The 12,854-nt window shown below is 31.9% G+C and overlaps 1 protein-coding gene across 1 annotated transcript in view; it reads left to right on the top strand.

Annotated features, from left to right (window-relative positions):
• Positions 1-12,854, top strand: part of LOC127732091 (exostosin-1-like) — a 90,728-nt gene that overhangs the window by 66,472 nt on the left and 11,402 nt on the right. Inside the window, exon 5 of the mRNA XM_052241145.1 lies at positions 11,898-12,149. Coding sequence (XP_052097105.1) covers positions 11,898-12,149 — 252 coding nt within the window. The remainder of the gene's footprint in view (positions 1-11,897; positions 12,150-12,854) is intronic.

The raw sequence follows: 12,854 nt of genomic DNA, 5'->3' as shown, positions 1-12,854 counted from the left end.
AATTGAAATAAACTTGTCAATATTTATAAAACAGGCTCCAAGATAAAATACTGTTGCATGCTGACGACAGTAAAACTTTACCATACTGACAGAAATACATCTGGTTCTGTAGAATTTTCTAGGAAAAAAAACATGGATTTCTAGAAATTATCTGCTATTTATGAGAAGTTTAAGCCTTAAATTATCTTTTGATGGATTTATCTGTACACAAAATATAAAATATTCTGTAAAGATGTTGTATTTACTCACCATCAAAATGTCCTAGCAGATTCTCATCCTGAAAATGGGTAGTACAGAATGCCAATGGCTGTCAGAAAATTATGAGTATGAAAAGTTTAATTTTTATACGACCGCAAAAATTAAAAATTTTTTGGTCGTATATTGGTATGACGTTGGCGTCGTCGTCGTCGTCGTTGTCGTCGTCGTCGTCGTCGTCGTCGTCCGGCGTCGTCCGAAGACACATTGGTTTTCGCACTCTAACTTTAGTTTAAGTGAATGGATCTCCATGAAATTTCACCATAAGGTTCAATACCACAAAAGGAAGGTTGGGATTGATTTTGGGGGTTATGGTACCAACAGTTAAGGAATTAGGGGCCAAAAAGGGGCCAAAAATAAGCATTTTTGTAACTTTCAGACAATAACTTGTGTGTAAGTGTATGGATCTCTCTGACATTGTACCACAAGGTTCCATATCACAAAGGGAAGGCTGTAATTGATTTTGGGGGTAATTGCCTCAAAATTTTAGGAATTAGGGGCCAAAAAAGGGGCAAAAAACAAGCATTTTTCTAGTTTCATGACAATAACTTGTGTGTAAGTGTTTGGATATTTCTGAAATTGTACTACAAGGTTCCATATCACAAAGGGAAAGCTGGAATTGAGTTTGGGGGTAATTGCCTCAAAATTTTAGGAATTGGGGGCCAAAAAGGGGCCAAAAATAAGCATTTTTCTAGTTTCCAGACAATAACTTGTGTTCAAGTGTATGGATCTCTCTGAAATTGTACTGCAAGGTACCATACCACAAAGGGAAGGCTGGGATTGAGTTTGGGGGTGATGAATCATAAGGGGGTTCAAAAAATTGGGGGGGGGGGATTTTTTTTTTTTTTTTTTTTTCTTTTTTTCCTTTTTTTTTTCTTTTAAAATTTTCCATTTTAAGTTGGTTATTTCTGATTTATATTTAAAAGCAAATGATAATGATATGGTAGGAGATACACACCAAACAGGATGTGTAAATTATTATATAATAAGTATTGTGCAATAGCAAGAAATTTTCAATTGCACAGTATTGCACAATAGCAAGAAATCTTCAATTGCACAGTATTGCGCAATAGCAAGAAATCTTCAATTTAACAGTATTGCGCAATAGCAAGAAATATCCAATAGCACAATATTGCGCAATAGCAAGAAATTGTCAATTGTACAGTATTGCGCAATAGCAAGAAATATTCAATTGCACAGTATTGTGCAAAAGAAGATACTTCGTATAAATTGCTTATTTCTTGATCAATTTCAATGGGGTTTTATTCTTGAATTCTTGGGGTTCTTTAATATGCTGAATCTAACCGTGTATTAAGTTTTTGGATTTTGGGCCCCGTTTTTAAATTGGTCCACATTGAGGTCCAAAGGGTCCAAAATTAAACTTTGTTTGATTTCATCAAAAATTAAATTATTGGGGTTCTTTGATATGCCGAATCTAACCGTGTATTTAGATTTTTAATTTTGGGTCCCGTTTTTTAAATTTGTCTACATTAAGGTCCAAAGGGTCCAAAATTAAACTTAGTTTGATTTTAACAAAAATTGAATTCTTAGGGTTCTTTGATATGCTGAATCTAAACATGTGTTTAGATTTTTGATTATGGGCCCAGTTTTCAAGTTGGTCCAAGTTGGGGTCCAAAATTAAACTTTGTTTGATTTCAACAAAAATTGAATATATGGGGTTCTTTGATATGCTGAATCTAAACATGTATTTAGATTTTAGATTTTTGGCCCAGTTTTCAAGTTGGTCCAAATTGGGGTCCAAAATTAAACTTTGTTTGATTTCAACAAAAATTGAATATATGGGGTTCTTTGATATGCTGAATCTTACCATGTATTTAGATTTTTTATTTGTGGGCCCGCTATCAAATTGGTTCATATTGAGGTCAAAAGGGTCCAAAATTAAACTTTGTTTGATTTCATCAAAAATTGAATTATTGGGGTTCTTTGATATGCCAAATCTAACTGTGTTTTTAGATTTTTAATTTAGGTACCCGTTTTTTAAATTTGTCTACATTAAGGTCCAAAGGGTCCAAAATTAAACTTAGTTTGATTTTAACAAAAATTGAATTCTTCGGGTACTTTGATATGCTGAATCTAAACATGTGTTTAGATTTTTGATTATGGGACCAGTTTTCAAGTTTGTCCAAGTTGGGGTCCAAAATTAAACTTTGTTTGATTTCAACAAAAATTGAATATATGGGGTTCTTTGATATGCTGAATCTAACCATGTATTTTGATTTTGGACATTGGACCATAATAGGTAAATTAAAAAAATTGAAGTTCTTAGACCACATTCTTTCTGTGTCAGAAACCTATGCTGTGTCAAATATTTAATCACAATCCAAATTCAGAGCTGTATCAAGCTTGAATGTTGTGTCCATACTTGCCCCAACTGTTCAGGGTTCGACCTCTGCGGTCGTATCAAGCTGCGCCCAGCGAAGCATTTTATTAAAATTGTAATTGACAGTTCAGCATATTTGAAATTTCTTTTTTATGGTAGAATTCTAGTATGAAAACTCAATATGACAGACAATACTTTAGTTATTATTTCATAATTATGAAGGAAATTGAATATGATTCTACAGTCATAATGTTAGTGTCTAATCCAGATTTAAAATTTGTGACTCTTCATTTGCAGTTTGTTTAAAGTGCTACACAGAGACTCAAATTAGTCACACGAAAAAAGAATTATAGGACTTAATTGGGAGATTTACATTAAATGATAAGATTCTTTTCCAACATTTGAAACATTTAGTGAATTATGATGCAGTTCAAGGGTGTGCCCATATTTGTGGAACACAGGTCCTTTAATGTCTCCTGTTTCTGTGTGTGTCAAACAGGAAGAGAAGTCAGTATATATATTTTTTATTACTGCCAGAGGTCAACAAGATTTATATGATATTTTCCTTTAATCCTCAGACATGAGTCAAGCCCTTTGATCTGATTAAGTCATATATTCTTAGCACAATAAATTATAAATTTTCTAATTTGTATGCATGGCAAGGTAATAACAGTTTATTGATGTACTAATGTCTTGTATAGGGAAATATTTAGATTCATTTGAAATCTCTAATTATTTCTTTCTTGAATAATTCAGATAGAACAATTATCTTGATTCTTTGGTGATTATAAGGGACAAAACAAGGATTGAAATTGGAATTACTGTGGACTCATTTATTTTCATGGGTACCAATTTTCGTGGATTGTTTAAAATTGCAATTTCTTGGATATTTGATTTCATAGTTTTGCCAATGTCTACTGACAAACCTAAAGAGACTTTGTAATTTTTCAAATATTTGACCTTGTGGTTCTCCTTGAGAACAGGAGGTCATGGGTTCAATCTCTTCTGTAGATTACTGTGGGTTCATTTATTTTCGTGAGTACCAATTTTTGTGGATTGTCATTGATGAAAACTTGCATTTTGGTGGATATTTGATTTCGTGGTATTGACCATTAAGTCTGCATATATTCCTGTAGAACATTTTTAATCCATTGAACATTTAAATTCGTGGTTCCACTGTGGCTGTACCTGTGAAATCCAGAAAAATTGGTCTCCAACGAATAATAATGAATCTACAGTATAATGAATATTCTTGATTGTTGGACAATGGTCAATTTGCTTTGAAACTCTTGATTCCAGTTTAAGATCTGCTTATAGATATTATTACTTTGGTTAACAGGATCAGATCAATTTCTCCAGGTTCTTTTTATTTTAAACAAATCCTATGGAAAATCTTTGCTTCCCTTTTATAAAGTACATTGATGACTAAAATCTTCCAAGGTACTTTTGATTTAAAACCAATCCTATGGAAAAACTTTGCTTCCCTTTTATAAAGTACATTGATGACTTGCTCAAAGAATACCAGACAGCTAATCTAAGAGCATGAAATTGATGACTTTCTAAAAGACACAATGTCCAATCTTATGTGACAAAATGATCAATCGGACAACTTGGATTCAATAATAAGATACATTATCCATGTAATGGAATCTGAAAGTCTCTCCATTAATTTTACAACTCTCAGACATTAAAGGTTTTTCTTGTTTAATTACTTTCTGTGACATTGTGGCTTACTGCATGATAGATTTATATGGGATTAGCCATTCCTCCAACTTTAGAATCCAATGGTCTGTATAAACTATATTGATCTCATATCTCTCAGGTGGTCAACGGTTATTTGTTGTCCATTAGGGAATGTATTGAACTATTTTTGCTATAAAAATAAGAAAATGTGGTATGATTGCCAATGGGACGTCAACTCTCAGCCAGAGATAAAATGATGGAGATTAGATAACAACTATAGGTCACCATACAGACCTTTAACAATGAGCAAAACCCATACTGCATAGTAAGCTATAGAAGCCCTGAAATGACAAATGTAAAACAAGAAAACAAGAAAACTTAAACAGCCTGCAGATTTATGCCCAAAAAAAAATAAACGAAAAAAAAAATAATAACAGGTATATACAATGTATTATAATATAGTTGGCAGTAATGGAATTTTTTTAGGAATTTTAGCTTTAGTTTGTAAGAGCCAAACAATTAAGAGTGAGATTTGCAATGTCTTCTTATCTCCTGATAGATATAACTTATCAAATTATAATTATAATTTATTCCTCATTCCACCATAATTGGTACCCACTAAAATAAATGAAACCACAGAAGGAAGGATTCTGATCAGAAAAGTAAACATTTTGCGGGCTTAATTTTAATAATTCATTTTTAGCTCACCTGGCCCGAAGGGCCAAGTGAGCTTTTCTCATCACTTTGCGTCCGTCGTCCGGCGTTGTCTGTTAACTTTTACAAAAATCTTCTCCTCTGAAACTACTGGGTCAAATTTAACCAAACTTGGTCACAATCATCATTGGGGTATCTAGTTTAAAAAATGTGTCCGGTGATCCGGCCAACCAACCAAGATGGCCGCCATGGCTAAAAATAGAACATAGGAGTAAAATGTAGATTTTGGCTTATATCTCTGAAACCAAAGCATTTAGAGCAAATCTGACATTGGGTAAAATTGTTTATCAGGTCAAGATCTATCTGCCCTGAGATTTTCAGATGAATCGGACAACCCGTTGTTGGATTGCTGCCCCTGAATTGGTAATTTTAAGGAAATTTTGCCGTTTTTGGTTATTATCTTGAATATTATTATAGATAGAGATAAACTGTAAACAGCAATAATGTCCAGCAAAGTAAGATCTTCAAATTAGTCAACTTGACCAAAATGGTCAGTTGACCCCTTAAGGAGTTATTGCCCTTTATAGTCAATTTTTAACAATTTTTCGTAAATTTTTGTAATCTTTTACAAAAATCTTCTCCTCTGAAACTACTAAGACAAATTTAACCAAACTTGTCCACAATCATCATTAGGGTATCTAGGTTAAAAAAATGTGTCCCATGACCCCACCTGCGAACCAAGATGGCCGACATAGCTAAAAAATAGTACATAGGGTAAAATGCAGTTTTTGGCTCATATCTCCGAAACCAAAGCATTTAGAGCTAATCTGAGGAGGATAAAATTGTTCATTAGGTCAAGATCTATCTGCCCTGAAATTTTCAGACCAATCAGGCAATACGTTGTTGGGTTGCTGACCCTGAATTGGTAATTTTAAGAAAATTTTGCTGTTTTTGGTTATTATCTTGAATATTATTATAGATAGAGATAAACTGTAAACAGCAATAATGTACAGCAAAGTAAGATCTTCAAATAAGTCAACATTACCAAAATTGTCAATTGACCCCTTAAGGAGTTATTGCCCTTTATAGTCAATTTTTTACAATTTTCATAAATTTTGTAAATTTTTGTAAATTTTTACAAAATATTTTCCACTGTTACTACTGGGCCAAGTTCATTATAGATAGAGATAATTGTAAGCAGAAAGAATGTTCAGTAAAGTAAGATCTACAAACACATCACCATCACCAAAACACAATTTTTTCATGAATCCATCTGTGTCCTTTGTTTAATATGCACATAGACCAAGGTGAGCAACACAGGCTCTTTAGAGCCTCTAGTTTCATCAATCATTGACATTGTGAATTCCTGTACTGCTAGTTTATCACACAAAAATTCAGTTTTCTGCCATTTACATTTGTACCAAGGGTTAGTTAGATTAAAAACATATGATTTCAGCAGAGAACAATTCTAATGAGTGTTCACATTGTTATTTCTTATGTTTTGTATTCGTTGCCCTCTAATAAATTCCTTATTTGCTAATCAGAGGAGATTAGAAGTTAACTTTCTGTCAATATCCAAGGGATAGTAGAATTACAGAGAGAACAATTCCAATGAGTTTTCACATGTTTTTTCTTACGTTTTGTATTGCCCTCAACTAGAAAAAGACAATTGAATTCCTAACTTCATTTGAACTTGATAATCACAGTAGATTAGAGATCAACTTTCTGTCAATGTCCAAGGGATAGCATGATTGTAGTGTGAAGAATTCAATGAGGATTCTTTTTTCACATGCTTCTCTTGACATGTCTGACAGATGAAGGATGTTTTATATCAGAGTGTACTCATCTGGAACTTCATACATGTGATTTACGAGGGTCTGGATAGGGGTTTACAGAATAGAGAATAATGGACCACAAACTGCAGAAAAAAGTCAAAAATATAAAGATTAAAGAAAAATAGACAAAACAAAATTATAAGAGAGTAGAGAATAATGGGGTGTTAAAATGTAAGGAATAGAGAATAATGGGCAAAAAATATATTAAAAGAAAGAGAAAAACGACATAAAAAAATTAAAGAATACAGAAATGAAGGACCACCATCCAGACCCTCGTACATGTGACTTATAACCCTCCAGATCCTATACAGATACAGAATAATTAAAACTGGGTGTTTGTTGTAAGACATTTATTCCTGAGCTACACCTTCTTTATAATTTGCCAGAGATCTTTGTGTATGAGCCAATTAAGACAGAAAGACTTGTTTCTCTGAACAATAGGTTAAATAGTTTTTGCAGGTGTAGAAATTTTTGTTTGGATGCATTGAATTTTTCCTTTTAACTTCTTAGTTCTCATGCCATGAAACTTTTCAAAAGTTATTAGTTTCTACGGAATATAAAAATAAGGAGATGTATGATTGGAATATAAAAATAAGGAGATGTATGATTGCAATATAAAAATAAGGAGATGTATGATTGCAAACGAGACAACTAATCTACCAAGACTTTTTAGAGTTGTTTTGTGGTTGGTTTATGGGAGGTTATTCTTACAAAACATTTGACATGAATACATTGTAGTTTTTAATTGACATGATTTGAATATAATATTGGAATTCTCCTTGACTCCCATTTTGGAGGGCATATATATATACAAATTTAAACCATGTGGTTCAAGCATGTCTGATTAGAGATCCTTATTAGATCCTTAGTAAGTAATGAGTTATACAAGGTTTAAACAAATTAAAACTGTCCAGAAAGCAACTTTTTTTAAAGTCTAGGGGTTGGTAGAACAAGTCAAATTTGGTTGATTTATAAAGGAATTTGTGCATCGAAGGGAAATAACTCTTACTCAAATAAGTTAAATGAAAAACGATCTATCTATTAGACGAGTATACTTTTTGTGTCAGTTCCCCTTGTTGAGCTCTTGTGAAAGTTGAATGTTTTAAATGCAAAAGTAATGTCGCTTGTAACTTACAAAGAAATTGATATATTTATCAGTCTGTCAAGCTTTGTCACAAATTGAGATGTTTCTTTTATGGAAACCAATATAATTATTTCCAGATGTCTTTTTGGGTTTTATTATGCTTTGGGTTTGCTGCATCATTGGCATGTATTTCACATTTCCATTTATTCCTGACAGAATATAGTTAAATTTTCAGTAGCAAAAATCAGATAGACATTTTATGTCCCTATTGAATACTTTTTTAACAAATAGACATATCGAAAAACTGTTTTATCTTTGAAAATAAATTGTAGATTTTTAAGAAGGATTTTATTATTGCATGTTATAACTAGATAAAAGTTGATGTTCCTAGTTTTTATGTGTTGATGCTCTATTGGCGTGTGTCAGCGCTGGCCCTTGGGACAGGAACCAGACTTTGAATATGGCGTTATTAAATAAGAAGGCACAATTTACTTTGTATTAAATGTTTCGTAATGATCAGCATATGAACGTTATGTATAATAAATGGCTGCCATTAATGATATCAGGCAAACATCAAACAGACGGTAAAGGTTTTTTTGTACAGCAGAATTTGTTGAATGCCATTAAAGAATCTTATTTGAGCTCTGCATAATCATGTGAAGTTGAAAATCTTTGTTTTTGATTTAAGTACAAAGAGGCTAATATTTGTTGAATGCCATTAAAATATAAGTGACAGATTTTTTTTTGAGCTCTGCTTAATCATGTGAAGTTGAAAATCTTTGTTTTTGACTTTAAGTACAAAGAGGTCGATTCTATATGCTGCTCTACACGTTGTTTGTTTAAAGGTGGGCTTTGTAAGAGGCAGAGATTTGATGATTTGAGCTGCAGAAAAGTTCAGTACAAAAATGATTGAAAACTAAAAAAATATTATATTAACAGATAATATAGGAGGAAAAATTTCACTACAGTCCATAGAAATATTTAAAAGAATTAAATGTGGGTCGACCGCACAATATTGTTATAGTTTTCTCAGAAACCCATTTTTCTTTTAAAATGGCTGTTAAATAGAATGTTTTGTGCAAACAAATAGTATACTCTATTCAAACATTATATGTTTCAGAAAGATTAATTGTTTTCTTATACTGGCATTTGTCTTGTCTTGGAAAAGTCTGCTCAGATTACAGAAATTGACATTTTGAAAAATTTTGAAGTCGATTAAGAATGCCAATTGAAACCATTATTTAAATGTGAATCTAACAGTTATTATTGATGTAGCTAGGAAGAGTAGTTAGGTAATATTCTGTTTTGGGTTAAGTTTGTAGTAATAACAACAAAATTTTAATAATTTTTGTTAAAGAGATATTTTTGTTTGCATTTGTTGGTTGAAAAAATTACATTTTTTTGTACTAATCTTTAGAAAATAATTCTGATAGTTAGAATACAAATGCTTAGAGGGGGTAATTTGAAGAAAAAAAAGGAGGCAGCAGGTTAACTGAGGTTAACAATTGACATAGGGCATCTGTAGAAAACATTTTGAAAAGGGATTTTAATTTGTTAGATTTTATGTGGATGCATCCATTTGAGATACTGTAAAGTTGGAACTTTCCAAAATTTTTGTGTTTATTTGGCTAGTTCGCAATTGAATTAAAATTGCAAATCTATCCCATCCCAAAAGTTTGATTTGAACATTAGAATCAGGGACAAGAAAAGTGGAAAATTAAAGCTAGTAAACACTGCATCTGATTTGGCCCAAGAGATGGTGAAATTAAAACTCATTAAAAATAACCACTTCACTGTACAATAATTTCAAGCTTGACTGTAGTATTAGATATGACTGTCAAGCTTGACTGTAGTATTAGATATGACTGTGATGCATGCATAGTGTTTTACAACATGTATCATACAGGATGATGGGAATTTGGAATCATGTGTGCCAATTCCTGTATGTTTATGTTCTACTGTAATTCTTAAAGATGGGTCTTAACCAAACAGATGGGTTAACCTGCCACATATTTTATGTCCCTGTCCCAAGTCAGAGAAAACTTAATGTCAGTGTTTGTCATATTTTGCAAGTTTTTTTGCTAATTTAATGATGAGGCAGATAGCTTCTGTTTTGAATATTTATCTATTTTAGAACAATTTAAGGACCTTGATATATTGTGAAGACATCTGTCAGCTTTTGTAAATTTATTGTTATAACAAATTAAATCTGTATTCAAAACAGAATTCAAGAAGCTTTGCCAATCAATGGGGGAAAATTCTGTCATTCAATCTACAATCTGATTAAATCCAAATATGTCACTTTGCTTCCCAACATCCAAAATAATGGAATAGAATCATTGAAAATCGTGAGTAAGAGATCCAACTTTAATTTGACTGTTCAATTTAATTCATCAATATATTTCACCAATTCTTAGCCGATTTATACATTCTCCAACAGGTTCGTCATATTTTGTTAACAAGTGATTCTGTTATTCTCTGTTCTTGAATAATAAAATTCAGTTGCAATGTCATATTGCCTGCTTCTCAATTGCTTTTGAAAGTCATAAATAAGGCAACCAATGAGGAAATTTATCAAATTGTTTTTATATATCTTTTTTGCTGAGAGTGGACTTGTTGTAGGTTCTGAATAATGTATTAAAAAATCATTTCTGAGAATAAATTTTGATTATACGCCTTCAATTGATTTCCCTGTAGAAAAGTCAAATACTAGCGTTCAAAATTTTACAGATTGGAAAAGCAAATCTTGCAATTGAAGTATTATTTATGTTGATGTTTTAAAAGGTTCTTCCAGAGAGATGTTAATTCACTTTTACAAGATACCCACAGATATTGACATAATTCAATACAACAAATTTCACATTTGGTTCAAATATTGCACAATTGATGCATAACAAATATTTATGTACATACATGTGTTTTTTTAACTTAACTTCAAACAAAATGTGTGAATTTATGGATCCTAAACAAGAAATTGGTTACAGATGATTGTCATGTCTGACGTATGACTATAATGCAGATATTTCAGTATAAATCACATTGGTTAAATTAGGACAAGTGTTTCACACCTGATAGTATTGTATTTGTATGATGTATGCAAACCTGCCAACTTTTTCTTTTCTAACTAAAAAATGGGGGAACTCAACTTAGGGGAGATAACAACCTTTTTTATTCAAGATTTTTTACATTTAGGCACAAAAGGATATAAAAGTGAATTATCTTTGCGTAAATATAATTAGTTAAAACAACGTTCTTGATGAGATGCAAAAAGGAAATGTTTTGCAATTCAGAGAAAATCAATCTCAGAAAATACTATTAAACAACTCAAATGATGGAAGAGGATACCAATAGATTTTTTGTCAAAGCTGAAGATTTTCACCTCCCTCACAAGAGTCCCAAGGGGGAGATTTCACCTCCCTCACAAGAGACTAAGAGGGAGATTTTTACCTCCCTCACAAGAGACTAAGGGGGAGATTACTGAAAAGGTTTTTACTGTGACAAAATAGAAAAAAACTGAAAGACTTTTTATAATGTTAGATGTTATCACCTGTACATTTTAGTTTTACAATTGTTCCAAAGCAGTTTTTGAAATTTGTATATTCAACCCATAAATCTAGATAGTAGTGGTCAAAGGGACATAACTGAGATATTTTTTTTCCAAATTTAATTATATACATGTATGTATCTTTATGTGAACAAATTGTCTTCTTAAGGTATGATGTCATAGAATTATGAAATGAAAAAGTAAAACAAACCTTGATAAATAAATGAGATACTTGAAATAACAACTTGGTGGATTTTTGCCTAAATATAAAGACTTCTGTGAGACATTAGTTTTCATTAGTCTTGCTAATTTGTTAGAAATCTGTGAAGCTATCTCCTTTCCTTACAAGCATTCAAATAGATGCCCTGGAATTTATTACAAATATTAGTATCATTTCGAAAACCTTATTTTAGATGAAAATAAATGATGTTAAAATGCTGAAATTCATAATGATATACAATCAGAAAGATATATTTCAAAATAATTTTTATTTATTTTCAGATTGTAAAAGATCGTGTGAACAAACATTTGGCAAGATCTCTAGCTGTGTGGAACAATTTCCCAGGTGCTCTGTCTGTGCTACAAGAATATTCAACCTCCAAATCACAGTACCCATTCTATTATGCTGACAATGGGACCAGTCCTGGGCATCAGTTTACTGCCATTATCTATGCAACATCACCTGTCATGCTGTCGTCTGCTCCATTGTTTCGTCTCATCAGAACTGTTGCTAAATCTTCATATGTACATAAGGTATAGTTTGTTAACTTTTACAAGACACAATGATACAAAATGAACAAGGTATTTTCTTTAAGAAATGATCTCTGTACTTGTGTGCATTTCTTAAGTAAGCACATTTTATTGATTGATTGATTTTTGGTGTTTAACATGACTTTAAGCGCTATGGGCTTTATCCTGGCAGCCAGTTTTATTTGTGGAGGAAATCATAGTGCTGGAAAAAAAACCACCAACCTTGGGCAGGAACACTGGGAAATGTTAGGTCACAATCATATCTCAGATCATCTTTTAGAAACAGCTGATATAAAGTCAAAATTTTATAGTGTTAATTTCACACTGAAATAATGTAGACAACATTGTGGTGCTCTAGAAAACATTTATTAGTCCCCTACTGACATCATGCTTGAAGATAATAATTTGATAATTGGTATTTAGTTTTATCATGACAACTTATAGATCAAGTTCAAATTTTGTTCAGGTCTGATGATTATGTAGATATAGGAAGATGTGGTATGAGTGCAGAGTTATGGTCCCTGAACTTAGAAAATTCACTTAAATAATCAGTTTTCAACACTTTTTTTTGTCATGCTTGAAGATATTGACTTCATATTTGTTATATAGTTACACCATGACAAGTTATAGATCACGTTAGCATTTTGTTCCTATACAATTATTTTTTAACCGGTAGGGGACTATGTATTGCCATGCAATACTCTCAGA

This window comes from Mytilus californianus, unplaced genomic scaffold (assembly GCF_021869535.1).
Source record: "Mytilus californianus isolate M0D057914Y unplaced genomic scaffold, xbMytCali1.0.p SCAF_22, whole genome shotgun sequence".
Lineage (NCBI taxonomy): Eukaryota > Metazoa > Mollusca > Bivalvia > Mytilida > Mytilidae > Mytilus > Mytilus californianus.
Note: the sequence above shows the minus strand (reverse complement) of the source record. Positions and strands in the feature narration are given on the sequence as shown.